We start from the raw sequence: 16412 nt of genomic DNA on the forward strand, positions 1-16412 counted from the left end.
TATGTGTTCAATAAATAACACTTTAAAAAAATAGAATCTTGTAATTTTTAACCTTTTTAGAATGACTTAAATACTTATTTTAATGAACCATAAAAAACAGACAAGGTCATTTGCATGATTATAAATAATTTAATAATCACATAAGATTTATATATATATATATTATATTATATTTATATAACTATATACAAATAGTTAAACTTTTTTTTTTCTAATTAGCAACACGTTGTCCATAACATTTTTTATATAGTTCAAGTAAACACTGTTGGTAGCATCATGTAGTGCAAAAATATTTGTGCGGTATTGGCCTTCAATTAATTTATAATTAATTAATTAATTTATAATTAATTATGCAATTAATTTATAATTCATATTTTTTTTCCCTTAAAATAAAAATATTAATAGAGACATAAAAAATAGTTTCAGGCATATGACATCTTTCCAAGGTAGTTTGCTGGAACGTAGCCACGTTGTCCATTAGATTCAGCGAGCCACCAGTCTTTGTTACCACCGAGGTCTGAAAACTGAAGGATACGAACATGCTGGTACTCCTGAAGCGTGAGCTCTTGTTCACAGCGTGCTTGGAATGCATAAACTGCATAGAACTGCAGATAAAAAGAGAAGTAAAATTAGTGTCTTGTTGTTATTGTCTTTATATCGTTCAGCTTGACAACAACACAGTCTCATAACAGGAAAGCTGTACTTTAGAGATCAGGTGTCATTTTAGTTTTAAACAGCAAAAAAAAAAAAACCCCACTTTATTCCAACATAACAGTACTGTATCTGAAAATCAATTTGTCCTCATAGAGCCTTTCTGGGACATATGATCAGTAGATGACGCTGTCTATCCCATTCACAATATAAAAATTTAAGCTCGATTTACCCCATTCACTCCACAGGTCTATTTATCTTACTCTAAAAAAAAAATGCCATAATCTTTCATCAAAATGACTAACATTTCTGCCTCCTGAAACAGTTGTTTTTTCTTTTAATGTTATAGCCAAGGTAATGTTAACAAACAAAATATTAATATGATATTCAGTGATTATTTAGTAGTATCATCGCCTAACATACTTCAACCCATCACAAGACAAATGTTTTGACAAACCAATTCTGATTTCTTGACTATTTCTGCGTTTGTTTGTTTTTTGACAAGCAGCTTAAATCATCTTTTAAAAATGACACAAATCCGATATATGCATTTCTGTACTACCCGGAAAAGCTTGTCCACACAGCTGATTGTTGCTTATCCATATTGTGTGCTCGAAATAGACACTTTCACATGAAAACTTATCATCAGAGAAACCTGTTAACTGTCAATGTACATTTGCTGCACTTTTTAATTGCCTTTTTTCCTTATCATATATTTTAGAAATCATCATAAATCATCAAAAATATTTCTGATTATATCATAATTGATGAAAAATGAAAAATGTTTATATCATAGTTTTATGATATAAACATCATCACAACTTGGTTAGATAATAAGGCTTTGATTTTCTAGCAATTTTAGAGTTCAAATCATATTGTAAAATGTATATTTTGTATAAAACAAAAAGATTTAGTTTAGTGCATTTTGCTTTACAATAAACTTACACTATTATAACTTTTTTTACACTTTAATTTTTTGAGACTGCTTTTACTTCTGCAATAACTTGTTTTTAAAAAAGTTTAACCTTAGTTTTGTATTTCAAAGCATTCTCTAATTACAACCATCTGAGTTCAGATATGCATTAGAAACTTTTTTTTAATTATTTATTTATTTATTTATTTTTTGCTGTTTCGGGTGAATATTTTCAGCTGGCAAAATTTCAGTGCATCACCAGTGCTGATATTTGGAACAACGGCACACTTGAATGTGTTAAACTGATTAAATATCCTTTAAGTCTTGTGTACCACACACACACACTTTCCATGTGTCTTACATATTTGTCCTCAGAGTGGTCCGGCTCTTCCTGTGGTCCAGACTGAGGGGACACACTGTCTGAAGTGCTGTTCGGACTGAAGCTTCTCATACTACTGCTCCTGCTGCCCGAGACAAACAGACTCAGATTGTCAAAGTCATCTGGCCTCTCAGTCACCTCTCGTTGGGGGTTGTAGGCTTTTAGGAATGAGGAGTACACATAGCCCTGCGTAACTAAACACAGACACACACACACAAAGAGAAAGAGAAATGTCATTATCAACAGCAGGAGCCTAATAAGAGCAAAAGAATGGCAGCTTTGTAAGACCACAAGAGTGAACGCGATCGCAGACAGATCAGTTTCAGACCTCAAACTAATTGAATGAGCTGTCTGAAGGATAGAAGTAACAAAGTTGGTGCATAACATTCTTTTTCTTTTTTGTAATATTTAAAGATTTCAAGGGCTTTAGTGGATGAACTCTTTTTTTTTTACTTCCAGTCACTGTTTTTTATCCCCCATTGACCTGAAACTCCTTTCCGTAGTTGATAACAGACATGTTGATCACCTGAGATAACAAGAATGATGGTCCTGTTGTGAAGCAACAGTCTCTGTGGAGTTAATGAGAGGCTAGTTTATAGACATGTGACGAAAGAAAATCCTTACGGGATTTCATTACTCTATGCTGTAAGGTTATGAAGTTCAACAGCAGATAGGTAGGGTGCATACAACATTTCCACTAGCCTTATTAATGCTTTAGTTAATGGGGTCTACTGTAAATAAATTGTGTTTACAAGTATAAACTCTCATGTGAATTAATAGCGTAAGTGTGAGCAAACAAAAAAAAAAAAAAAAACAGTTTACACTTTAAAATAAAATTCAACTTGTTAATCCATTAGGGTATCATTAACAAACAATGAACAACTGTTTGTTACAGAATTTATTATTCTTGGTTAATGTTAATTTTTACATATTGTACATGTATGTATGTGTATGTATTGTTAATTCCTATTCATTCATAATAGTAGTTAATGTTAATTTTAACTTGATGCAATACAATGTTAAATATATTAATTTAAGAAGAAATGAACATTAGCTTTAGACTAATGAAAACTATGAAAGTACATTTTAATGTAATGACAGCTACTGCATCAAGTTAACACAGAGCCCTATTGTAAAGTTTTACCAAGAAATGTGTTCAGTTTTGTGTGCCATAACCATTCAATGAACATTACATTCATATATATCCCCAACCATGGGGAATCTATTTTTTACAAAAATATTATAACACAACTGTGATAATAATAAGAAATGTTTTCTGTACATCTTGACTATAATCAATATTTAAAACTTCCTTCTTAAATGCTGTGCATTATTATACATCTTTTTTTCTGAAAATAAAGGATAGTGTGTATTTATCAATACATAGCTCTGATTTAAACCAATTAGCGGCAACATTCTAATCTGAAAAATGAAGCCTACCCGATCGTGCAAAAACTGCATTACATCTAAAATCCGCTAGAGGGAGATGTGATAGACCCCATGTAATGTGATAGACCCCATGTAAAAATGTCCGTTTTCTCAGCATAAATTCATATTCATATCAAATTCATATCGTTACAGGTAGGTCCCATGGACTTTTATTGTATTTTTCTATAGGTTCCGAGTGCCTGACAACTGTGAGGGGGTGATTTTTTTCTAACTTGTTAGTTTAGATCATATTTAGATATAAAATGCATCAAAAAATAAGGGCGGTTAACTTTGATTGACAGCTGATAACGGGCTGCGCCGAGTGGAATTTGACGTCCATGATCTGCCACAACACATCATACCACCTCTGTATCCTTTCTGAACATTTGTAGGCTATTTTGTATTTTCCAATGGTGCCACCCATACCCCCCATAAACAGCCTCAAAACTGTTCTTCAGAAAGTCTATAGGTGACGTCACTGTTCTTCAGAAAATCTATAGATGACGTCACAGACGCTTTGTCCATATTTTTTTTTCAGTCTATGATTTAAACACAAGTAAACAAACTTACTCCCAGTGTGTACCAGCCAGCGGCTGCTGCTGCCCATTGGGTCTTTGTCTTCCAGCAGGGCCACCAGCTCCCCCTCTAGCAGGCTGATGTCTTTTTCCTGACAGGCATTGCAGTTCCGCTTGAGCTGATAGAGCCGATCCACTGCATACTCTTCCAGGAGCCAGGCTCTGTGCTCCTCTGTCTGTCTGAGGATCTCTGGGGCCTGAAGAGAATTTTACACTCAACTCTGAGACCTTAACAGCAATATGGGTTTACCCATATTATCATTTGTAATCATACCATTTTCTTGTCCCGTTTCTCAAAGCTCACTTTGCGCTCCATCAGCTTTTGGGAATTTTCTTTGAAGAATCCCAGGTTGTTCAGCTCCTCCATGATAGAATTTTGGACTTCACTAACGTTCGACAAGGGAACCTGGATGGAATGACCAATGCAATGATTAAAATGCATAACAGAATTTTGGACATGCTGTAGATCAGTGATTCTTAACTAGTCAAAAATAAGTCAAATAAATGTATATTAATAATCTTAAATAAATGCTAAAAACACAAACTAACAATCTAAATAACACAAACATTTTTATTATTATTATTAAAACAGAAGTCTCAGGGGTACAAATCAGACTAGATATGTGAGCCATAAATGAATATTTTCTTGTACAAAGGGAGGGCCTTGGATTACAAAAAGTTGAGAACCATCGTTGTAGATTAAAAAAAAAACACTGTAATGGGTAAAATGTTATATTACACAGTCTTTTGAATATTCTTTATATTTATCTCCATTGGTACTGTTTTACAGAAAGTAACTGTAACAAATTATCATGTGTAAACATCAAACAGGCTAATGGTTTTGGATACCACAAAGGTTGTAGGTTTGAATCCAACCATGGATCAGACTCACCACAGAAGTAACCTGATTTGTTGTAAAATCACCATTTTGCCTTTGAGCAGACATTTAAAACTGGGGTTTCCAACATGAAAAAAGGGCACTGTTACTTTCTCTACATTTCAAAATGATTTTTAGCAAAATTAATTTTCTGCCTGCTTTAACTCACCGGTAGCTGGTGGACAGACGGTTGGGCTGCATCCATCAGCTTTCTAATTAATTTCACTAAACAAATCAAGCAGTTGGTGAGGATGGTCCTGACAGCTCGGTTGAAGCATTGCAGCTCATCGAGCAGTTGGGCATTGAGGGCCTGGTAATCTCGTTTGGCCAGGCCCTGTTCCTCTTTGGAGGATCGGGAATCCAACTGGCTGCAGTAGTCCAACAGTTTATCGTAGCGCTTCTGTATCAGCTTCTGTGGTGATGCGAACATTCCCTGCAGGCTGGAGAGAGGAGCCAGAACCAGATGCTCCATATGATCTTTCTGAGGAACACAAACCAAACACATTTTTAAGCTGCTATTTGCAGCATTTGTAGACATTTAAAAGGTTTACAGCCCTTACAGACTAAATGCTTAGATTGAAAAGGAAGCATAACAATACAATTGTGTGTTTGAAATATGAAAAATTAAGGGAATACATTTACATTTATCGGACGCTTTTATCCAAAGCGACTTACAATTGCTATATGTTAGAGGTCGCATGCCTCTGGAGCAACTAGGGGTTAAGTGTCTTGCTCAGGGACACATTGGTGTTTCACAGTGGATTCGAACCTGGGTCTCTCACACCAAAGGCATGTTTCTTATCCACTGTGCCACACCACCACCTAGGTATATTTGAGTGAATCTCACAATATTAGAGTGCTGCAATCTGTATGATGGCTTTGAGCTCATATTGTGCATTATTGTACTTCCTGTTGCTAATGTAATTTTAAAGAGAAACTTAGCTCACTTAAAAATGATCATCCATGACTGTTTGAGAAAGTTTGAGAATGCTTCACAGTCACCGTTGCTGACAAGAACTGAGGGGAATTTTTACTCCATAGTTTATGCAAATAGGCTACATTTTGTGTGTCTGCGTGTGTGTGTGTGTGTGTGAGGGGAAACACTTACAAATTGTTTGTATGGGTCATTGCCATTCCTCTTGTGTTGAAAGCCATTGGTGTCTATTTTGTCTGGATCCTTCATTATAGTTTCTAGGTCCTGTGCATTTTGAACAGCAATGGATATCATCTCCTACAGTAAAGAGAAATATAAATACAGGACATAGTACTGATCAACATTTATAACAACAATTAATAACCAAATTTACAGTAGAATGGGGCTAGGCCTTTTGGATTTGGATGTTTTTTTCCTAAATAAACCCTCAGTAGCCAGCACGATCTCAGTACTTTCCTATGCTGCAAAAATTGTCCTGAACCATGCAGCCATTTTAAGATTGGTTTTGAGGTAATTTGAAATATTATGACTTAAATAGAACAAGGTGATTTAATTAACAGTTTGTAGGAACTGTTGCAAGGATAAATGCAAGGATAGTATTAAAGGGGAAAAATGCCCTATAATGATAGAAGACCCGAGGCAGAAATGAAAACACCATGTTAGTTTTTCACAACAGGAAGAAGGACAATAAAGTGCAGCAGAGTTTTTCTATAAATTAAATTAATCATATTTGCGAAGGATGTGGTGACACTCACAGCTCTAATGACAATATAGAGATTTCCTTTGTGAAATATGTGCATTGCACTGTTTTAAAGCAAAATAATACAACAATCATTGAAATGTTATAAAGAGATGTTTATAGGCTAAAAAATGAACTAATAGACATCACTCACGTTTCCCCAGGTGATTAATCAAAGTAGCTACAATAAGACTTCTGTCTTGACAACTCTCAGAGAGACTGGCATGGCAATGGTAGTGGATATGGCAATGTTAATGTGTCTTGGCGGAATAGATATGCTATGCTATATGGCTTGATGCCAATACATTCACAGACATTGCTGCTGCACATGTAACATACATGAAATAACCCCACATAGCAGATCAATGGAGGTGGGGAAGGTGGAGAGTTTCTGAACACTGTAGACTGCTAACAGGAATACTGTATTTGTTTGCATGTTGAGCTATGTAGATGACGATGTGATCGCAAATGAGTTAAGGACCTATCAGCCTGCACCATGCCAGAACTTGGTATTAAATCATTGTTAACATTAAGTTCTTAATGCTGTGTTGTTTGAACAAGCAAATTATGCATTATCTAATTAAATATGCACTAGTTTACATACATTTTCAAATTCTGGTTTCATTTTGTTGGCATAATAAAGGTTTTGGATATCAACTTTTACCGCGTCATAAATCAGAAAATACTGTCAACAGCCATTTTTTTATTTTATTTTGGCATGTTTTAGGAATAAAATAAAAACTTGCATTAAACAAACCCCATCTGTTAAACCTATAGAATACATATATTAATAAAACTGTGAATTATGGTGTATGTACTAAAGATGGGATTTCTGGCTCAGTGCATGAAAAAAAAGTCATAAAAAAGCCTTTACTTATATTTTTTAAAAACTACAGACGCAAATATATAACTTGTAATAAAATAAACACTTAAATCTGTATTTGGATGTTTTCTTCCTACTAGTCTGTCATGGAAGCAAAATAGCCAAAATATCTCAAAATGTACCAATGTATGAAAATACTATTGCCTCAAGTGTCTTTCCTTAATTCCATCTATTTTTATAACTAAAAGTATGTCACCTGTTTCTTCATACCTGAGTATAGATCAAGTAACAGTTGATGTTTTTCACTAGCTGTTTCACAGCTTTCTCAAGGCAACGGAAAAGTTTTTCCTCCTTGTCAAACGCTTCATCTCTCACCTGTGGAGAAGAGAAAAGCCGCAACAATACACACAGAGGCCTGAGTAAAAAACATGTTTCTTTTTGCTTCGTTTGGTTAAAGTACCTGTGGCTCAACTCCAGTGAGCATCTTAAAATAGCTTGTCAGGCGGTCAGATTTCTTCCTGATAGAATGAATGTTGAACTTGTTGAGTTTACCCCTCAGTGAGGTTTCATCGTCACTCCTCTTGTACTTCAGCACTGTAACAGCACAAGTGTAATACATTTGGAAACTTGAATACTTTCAAAGCAAACAACAACAAAAATCTTTTATAAGTGAGTTTTAAAGACATCCATGGTTGCTTTAACCCAAAATACTTTCTGAACCATGTTTGCACTATTGGACAACTTGCAACCTAAAAACATGTAGGCCTGTTTGATATAGTTATTACAAGATCCTATGTATGTCTCACCTATGTCTTTCCTCCTCTTAAACTCATTGATGTTGACGTTAATGATCTTCACAGTGGTCAGAGCTTCCTGTAAGGGCCTGTTGTCAGGATGGTCCATGGGTGTGGCATTCCACAGTTCAGCCAATAGCAGCGGGTATTTCATGACACGTTGCACTGGTTTAATGATCAGAGATCCCATGTCAAGCAAATTGGGCTTCCCTCTAAAAAAGAAAAGAAAAAAAAAACATTGATTGAAGAACAATTCATATTTGGTGAACTCCACTTTGTTCACTATATCTGTATAAATTACTTTTGTGATGTGTCTGTAGCTCAACTGAGCATGAGGCTAGCAACAACAAAGTCACAGTTTCAATTAATGCAAAGCTTGAATTATAAGTTGCACTGAGAACTAAGCTGTTTAACATGTCTATAAAGTAACATTCATATTTATAATCATAAAATGAAAGAATTTTCACTACTGTATATTATTTATGACAGAGTTTAAATCAAAAATGGCATACTCACTCCAAGTCATATATTTTCCTGTGAGAAAAGAAACAATAGGTAATTATTGTACACATCAGAGCCAAAGGCCTCGGATAATCTAAGAGATATATGCAGTTAACATCTTTACTTGAGTGTTGATATACATCTTCTAAAATGCTGTTGAATGTCCTCCTGTGCTTCATAAGACTTGAGTGAATCATTAGCCTCGTCGTGATGATAGCAGTAAATTTTGTATACCTCCTCCATGACAGCTTTGGCTTGGATAAAAACTTCTCCTAAAAAAATAATAATCAGTCTATAAATTAAATGATCAATAAGTTATGGCAACATTTGTTATTACATTGCTTTAACTCAAAAGTCAGTTTAATACAATTTAAAGGTGCAAAACGCAAGTATCTGAGTTTTTGCAGAACTACGCCCCCTCTGGCGACAAGCGAAACTGCAACCAGAGGTGTGCGCGCTCATGGAACACACACACGCACGTTCACACGAGCTGTTCATAACCAAAGGGGCATCAGCCGCACACTGTGCGGCACACATCTTTTGTTACAGTCATAATGAGGTAATAAAGTTATAAATCTGCAAGTCATTTAAAATATATGAAAGGAAAGGCATTTGAGTTAATTACACACTTATGTGTGTGTGAGGGGAAACGGGGGTAGTAGAAAACTTAGGTTTTATGTGCTTACTGTATCCACTTATGATTGTATTATTATGAAAACACGTTGGAGTTGTCTCACGTGGAGTTTGCGTTGCAGTTTGGAATGAACTACAAGCCGGTCTCTTTGGGGCTGTTTACACCCGGCCACAATGCGTTTTCTCAGATCGGATAGCTGATCTGATTTGATCTGATTTTTCAAAACGATTCCATTTACACCTGGTCACATAAATGTGTTTTTGCAAAACGGATATAAATCCGATCTTCAATTCCCGCGCTATATACAGATTTAATGAAGTGCACGTCACCAACAGATATGAGCTGCATTTTATTGATCATCGGCTAATTTTAAAATCAGCAAAGAGCAATAAGAGAAAGCGGCAACAGCCCTGGTATAAGATCATTTAATTTCTTTACTTTTATTGAAGGTGGTAGTGTTAAGCATCTGCGACTTACTTTCACTTTGATTTGCGATAGATTGCGGCGCGCTGGCTTTATGAATAGGCGCTCAGCTGCTCATCTGAGGTGATGCGCGTCGTCCTACATGACTAAAATAACATTACATATAGCCTGGTTTCAACAACCAGATGCATTTACACTTTGAATCTTCTACTTTTGTGGAAAGCTGACTAGAGTTGTGTCGCTCGAGTTGTCTTCTCTGATACGGAGAATGGCGGCGAACCTGCCAGACATAGCCAGGCGAGCGTGAACGCGCATGACGTCACGCCCAGCCTCAAATTCGAGCCCGAATCCCTTTTATTTATTTCACTGTACAGGATTATAGAGGCGATCGCAGTGGTCAGAGAAGGGCTCATTCAGCCCATCAGGCGATTGTTTAAGCGTATGGGTTAGAAAACGGCTAATGACTTAAAGAGTAACTAAACCCCTGGTCAGAGCCTGACTCCACCCACTAGCAATATTTGAAAAATGCTGAAAAAATGAGCAGACCCCAGCGGGGCCAGGGGGCGTGCACCTGAGACCCGCCGTGAGTGACAGCTGCTGTCAGACTCTAAAATAGAGCGAGACTGGAGTGACGCAAGTAGCTGCCTTTGCAACAGAGCGGCTATTTGAAGTCGAGGACTTTTCTCCCTCACCTTCACCTGAAGTGGATGTAGACACAGGGCCAAATCCATTCGAGCCGCTGGCTCAAACTGCGGTCTTAACTCCCGCATCGCGACCGGCATCTGATGAGTTTTGTCGTCGAGTTGATCTCAATAACGCACGCTCTATGGGCATGTATTCATATTGATATTCTGCCGCTATGTGAAAAAATCCAGCAAAATGCGCCGGCTCGTTTGTCGACCCCAGAGGATTAACTTTATCCTAACCATAAATTGTGATTAAAATATCCATGATCACTCACATCAAGACGCCGCTGCGGTGGAGGAGTCCATGCAGGACGAGCAGTGTTTGCCACTGCGTGTGGAGAAGCCCATGTCCACCTCTATTCCGTTACTATCCTGATCGTGATCACTGTACTAAACACTGATAAATCTATGCTAACTTGAAGCTATCCTAACTGTACTATGCTACTAGAGCACAAAATAATCTAAATTATCTATATAACGCTATGCTTAATAGATGCAACAATACTCTATCCTGATTGTTTTCAAAAATAATCTAAATAACTATATAAATGCTATGCTAACTAGATGCTAATATATGCTATCCTGATTGTTTTCAATACTCATAAATCCAACGCCTGACTCGCTACAGTAGTTTTGACGGAACCAGATGCAGGGGCTGCCAAGGGCGTGGTGAGCTCGCACCAAGGGCGTGACAGAGTGGCGTCTGAGAGTTCGCTACGTCAGAAAGTACCCCTACTGCAGGAGCTTTCCGTTTAACCTGAAGAGGGCAGCACTCAGACGTTTTTACACCATATATTTGAAAATCAAAACACATTATACTCAATTGTCATAAAATGTACTCGAATCAATGAACAGCATTTATGAAGCTCCATTCTTACAGACCATTAACTAAAAAAAGTTGTTTTGGTGTTTAGTTACCCTTTAAACAGCCAAGTTGATTGTAGTTAAAATTTTAAGGCAGTAACTTTTTTTAATGTTTAGAAATCTATAAAAATGTAATTAAGTCACAATATAGGATAATGTTTTACATTTACGAAAAGGTTTTAAAAAATCTTCATTTGTTAATTCAATTATACAATAGTAAAACAATTATTTAACAGTTTTTTTTTTAAATTAAAAAATGTATATTATCATTATTTTTATTAAGTTCATTAATCTTTAGTTTAATAACAACCACTAAATGAATCCTAATTTGTAATGTCAGTTGTTATGTAACTTATGGTAAAGTTTTTGTTTTAATGCTTGTAAGTCGAATGTTTCTATATAAAAAGTATTTAAAATTACCTATGAGTTGTGTTTCAGGGTCAGGGTCAGCTATGGCATCTTGTAGCCTTTGGAGCAGATCAGCAGAGACATCACACACAGACTCAATATTGGTGAACAGTCGATCCACATCCACTACCTATAACAAACCCAGTAGACCCCAAAATCATGCATCAAACAAAATGTTAATATAGACATAGCAAGTTTAGTAGATGGTTAACAGAAACACACCACACATTGGAATCTTTTTTTTTGTAGTATTTAGTGATAACATAAAACCTCTGTACCTCTATGGTGATTATGTGATGACATTACAAATCTAAAGGTGTTCTAAATCTGCAGTTACAAGATTGTAATGTGGTGTGTTTGTAATGGCCCAGCCGATTTGTACTTTAGGTTGCTTTTGATCATGTTAAAAAAGACATAATTTTAATATTTGAGAGAAAGGATCTCTATGGGATTGTGAACATGCCTGGGCTGCTCTGAGAGGAAGCAGAACCTCGCTTATGCAGAGCTCCAAGTCCTTCTGATAATCTCCCTCTGTCCTAACCAGCTCCTCAATGACCTTTGACCTTTTTATCATCTTCCTGTGGCGAATTTCTTCTGGATCCATGGCTGGGGATGTGGCTAAAGAGAGATCATGTGGGGACATTTTCTCTGATGCGAGGACAAAGAAAAAGAAAAGACATACATTATTAAAAAAAATCATGTTAAATTGGTAAAAAGAACACATTGGTGTTTGCCAGAAATTCCCAGTAAAAAATACATCTAAGATGTAAACAATTCTGACTTCATTTCTCACAATTGTGTGAGTATATATCTCACAAATCTGAGCTTTTATCTCACAATAGCGAGTTCGAGGTATACGAGTTTATTACTCATAATTCTAATTAACATTTGACTTTATAGTTTTAATTCTGACTTGTTTCCTCAGAATTGTGAGATATAAACTCAGAGTTGCGTATTATAAAGTCAGAACTGCGAATTTATATCATGCAATTGCGAGAAAAGTATATTATATGATGGGTATGGGATTAAAAAATTTCTCTGTAATAAAAACTGACCTGAAAACTGACCTAGAGTGTTATTTTATAACAGTAATTTAATTTAATATTTGAATAATTATATGCAATTAAGAGTCTTTTCAGCAGTGCAATTCTTTTGATTGATTGAGTTATGAATCATCAAAATAGAATACATTAGCTTACTTAATAAAACTAAATATTTGGTATTGCTGCTAGCAATGTGAAAGTTAAACAAAGCAAGTATGTACTCATGGGAAGTGAGATGATTCTTTGTTTCCTGGTTACCTCCATTTGACACTTCCTCCTTACAGAAAGAGGCAGAGAGGCTACAGGCAAAGGTGGAGCCAGGTTTCACATTACGTTTTGGCACAGTGATGCAATGCTGAAAAGGCCTTTTATTTCTTTTAGTGCCTGCACATCTCAAACATACAGATTTGGTGTTTAAAATAATTAATAATTAGACCTCATTTTAATAATTTTTAGATGTAAAAAAGGAAATTACTTCTATGATGTGAGGAGTTCCCACTGCAGTAAACATTTCTAAATGACCAAATCATAAATTTCACACTAAGAAATTCTAAATCAGCTTTAATTACACAGGAAACAAAACTGTGACTTATTATGTGTAAAAAAAAAAAGAGAGAAATGATTCAAGGAGCAAGTCTTAGACAAAGACTTTGGTTATGACAATAGAGGAGTTGTGTTTCACTCATTCCACTCACAGAGAATCATATAACTAATGAATCTGCCCTATACAAATCTCCAGAACATGTATGTCTTGATGCATAATAAATGAAAACTCTTGAGCTTACAATGCATTCAAGATTCATCATAGCAAATGTTTCATTGGTAATACATAATTATCTTGTGAACCTGAATTTTGAATAGACTGGCAAAAGGTCCCCATGAAAAGAAAACACAAAGACTTTTCACTGATGGCCGGCTAATGGAAACCTGTGTTTTCTGCAGGAACACATTACCTGACTGAACTCCAGCTTGGAGATGTGCTTTGAGCTAACCGTGAGTGTTGATTTAGCTCCAGTGCCTTTGTATAGCATCAGTAATTATCTGCCTATTTCCTTTTAAATATTTTCTAAATTTGAAAGCTTCAAGCAAGACTCCCATCCTATCTTCTCCGCTTGGTTTGATTCAGTAACACAAAGTAAACATACAGGATCCCAACATACCTTTTATACACACACACACACACACACACACACACACACACACACACACACACACACACACACACACACACACACACACACACACACAAAGTGGAACCTGCCCTGCAAGTGCCCATTAAGAGCTTGTATCTCATATGATCAAGTGTTTGCTTTAGACCTTTTTTTTTTTTTTGAAAGACATGATAATATCATATTTCAAACACATTTACACAGTCATATTGATGTGCTAACACAACATTCTTGTTTTAGTTAATCTATTGTTTCATTATGAAGCAAGATAAGTGATCAGAACACTCAGTTTTATGAGCATTTCCTGTTCGGGGATCAACATTTCCTCAATGATGTCATCATATTTTACTTAATGTGCCACATACAGCTGTCTGTCAATGGCATACTATGCTAATATACTATATGGCTAAATGTGTACAACTGAAATTAATATTATAAAAATGGACTATCTCACTGTTGGAACATTAATATTAATAAGTTTATGTAACAACTAATTTCTAGAACTGAAAGGTTTTCAAAATCATAAGTCTTATTGCTAATGCTTTACACGTAGCCTACAATAAGAAACTAAAACTACTGACTATTTGCAAGCGTTTCAGTCATGTGCTGTTTGTTAAGCGAAATTCAAAATGGTTTGTTTGCTCATGAATTGTGAAGTCTCCGAATTCCGAATACTCCGAAAAGTGCTATTGTATGAAAACTAAGAGTCTTGTATGACAAGACTGTCCTCATAGCTGTGAGATGTCCTCAATGTCATGACTTGGCAGCCCAGAAAGGCTTCATTCCCTGCTCAGTGGAAGTTGTTAAACTAGTTTTTCTGTCAGCTGATGTCATTCTCAAGTTAAGATTATGATGACATTCACATATAATCACAAGCAGACTGTGACATGACATTTGCAAGAAAATAAATGAGAACTTCATATTTCTATTATTATTCTACTCATCAAGCCAAATGCTCCAACAATGCAATGTGAAATAAACCAAATAAAAATGAGTAGATAGCAACTTCCTGATAAAGTAAACAGCGCAGGCACTGTGGCTGCTTGTTTACGACTGTTCCACAACCATGTTCAGCACTGTGGCCGAGGTTCAGTTTGCATATGTGACATCAGTCCAGTGGGAATAGCTCTCTCTCTGTAATGTAACAACGCAACAGGTGCTAAGCATCAGCACACACATGGCCTCTTTTGTTTATTTTTTTACTTCACTCTGCACAAAGATCTAATGGAATTTGAGATGGGACGCTTTAAAAGAGTATAATTTGTGTAAAATCAAGTCTGTGTTAACTTGCTGCTAGGTAGGATGTCAGAAAAAGTATTGGTGACAAGTTAAAGCGTGTTGATGTGAGCCCAACAACAGTCTTTCTAAGGTTATCAAGGCTTTACAAAATGATCTGATGTTTAACCACTATAAAGTCATAAACTTCATTCAAATTAGCTGAAAAGAAAATTCTGTCCATGAGGAAAAATTACCTTTAAGTTTTGCACTATACTCTGTCTTGTCAGAATAGCTCCTTCTCACCAAGGTTGCGATGCTGATGTCACCTTTGGAAGCGTCATCTTCCACAATAGTATCTGTCTTCCTCCTTTCCAGGTATCTTACGAAAAGTCTATTTCTCCTTTTAATTCCTTTGTCCTTCTCTTTTCTCTCCACCTTTTCATTCTCTCTGTCATTCCCACTGGCTTGGTTGGGATCCATGTTGACCCCTTTTTGCTCCCTCTTGTTGGCTGCCTGGAGTAGAGGTGGTAAAAGAGAGGGACGGGAGAGTCTGGGAAGAGGAACAGGTGCAGTGTTGCTTCTATTGCTGTGTACACTAACTCCATGCAGGTAAGCCCTCCCCCTCTTCTGTTTCCGCCATACCTGTCTCACGAGAGCCGCGTAGCCACACCTCCTTCACTTCTCTCTTTACAAAAAAGACAGTCATGAAGCTAGAGATTCTGCTCTTTTCTGAGGGAGTCTGCTCTCCCTTAAGGCAAATATAGATGGTATAAAATGTTTCACACAGTGTAGTATCTTGCTAAGTGACGTGAATTTGCATACCTGTTGGGATATGTGGAATAAATACTGAGAGCAACAGACCACCAGCCATCCAAGACACAAGCAATAAGTATCTATGTGTGGCGCTTTACAATCCCTTTAGACTATTGGAAATATTGTTTTGGATGAGTGCAGATAGAGTTAATATTAAACAAGAAGGAGGGTCTGATGACTTAACTTTGAAGGCCATGACAAAGGTCGACATATCAAACAGGCCTGTAAAGTTTTCGATTTGTGTCAACATTTACAAAGCATTACGTCAATGCTGGTGTATATCAACATTAAGACCAAATGCGTAAACCCCGTGAAATGTCATGTGACAGAATCTGAGGGCTTTTAAATAATACTAGACTTTAATAGATCAAATACTTATCAAAACTCAAATGTACCTTAATCAGAGATGGTTGTTAGTCATTTTAACTCTGACTCACATGCATGATACATTCGGGTTCAGCTGTGTATTTGTGTAAAAGTATGTTCAAAAGTTTCCCATAAACACATGTGAATTTACCCTTCATTCAGGTGTCATGGATC

General features: G+C 36.3%; 1 protein-coding gene across 2 annotated transcripts; it reads right to left on the reverse strand.

Annotated features, from left to right (window-relative positions):
- Positions 1–103: 103 nt before the first annotated feature.
- On the reverse strand, positions 104–15975 carry arhgef38 (Rho guanine nucleotide exchange factor 38). Of its 2 annotated transcripts, none has more exons than XM_089132288.1 (14): positions 15314–15975; positions 12089–12277; positions 11642–11755; positions 8739–8886; positions 8630–8647; positions 8126–8325; positions 7780–7913; positions 7590–7694; positions 5932–6054; positions 4993–5304; positions 4221–4352; positions 3942–4143; positions 1926–2137; positions 104–605 (listed from the first exon to the last, which is right to left on the reverse strand). In XM_089132288.1, exons 1-14 carry the CDS (start codon positions 15537–15539, stop codon positions 423–425), a joined length of 2298 nt encoding a protein of 765 aa, XP_088988414.1. In that variant the 5' UTR covers positions 15540–15975; the 3' UTR covers positions 104–422. The 2 variants fall into 2 exon arrangements, with proteins under 2 accessions (XP_088988414.1, XP_088988413.1); XM_089132287.1 differs by having other exon boundaries at positions 11642–11759; positions 12093–12277; positions 15314–15974.
- Positions 15976–16412: the final 437 nt, after the last annotated feature.

Source organism: Pimephales promelas, chromosome 6 (assembly GCF_988280905.1).
Source record: "Pimephales promelas chromosome 6, fPimPro1.hap1.1, whole genome shotgun sequence".
NCBI classification, from domain to species: domain Eukaryota; kingdom Metazoa; phylum Chordata; class Actinopteri; order Cypriniformes; family Leuciscidae; genus Pimephales; species Pimephales promelas.

Bases quoted from the DNA above. Each gene is read 5' to 3' on its own strand.
- arhgef38 (XM_089132288.1), bottom strand. From the start codon at position 15,539: ATGGATCCCAACCAAGCCAGTGGGAATGACAGAGAGAATGAAAAGGTG. The intron at 7,695-7,779 runs GTACTTTAACCA...TCTTCTCCACAG, and splicing joins TCACTGGAGTTGAGCCACAG to GTGAGAGATGAAGCGTTTGA. The intron at 2,138-3,941 runs GTAAGTTTGTTT...GTCTGTGTTTAG, and splicing joins CTGGCTGGTACACACTGGGA to TTACGCAGGGCTATGTGTAC.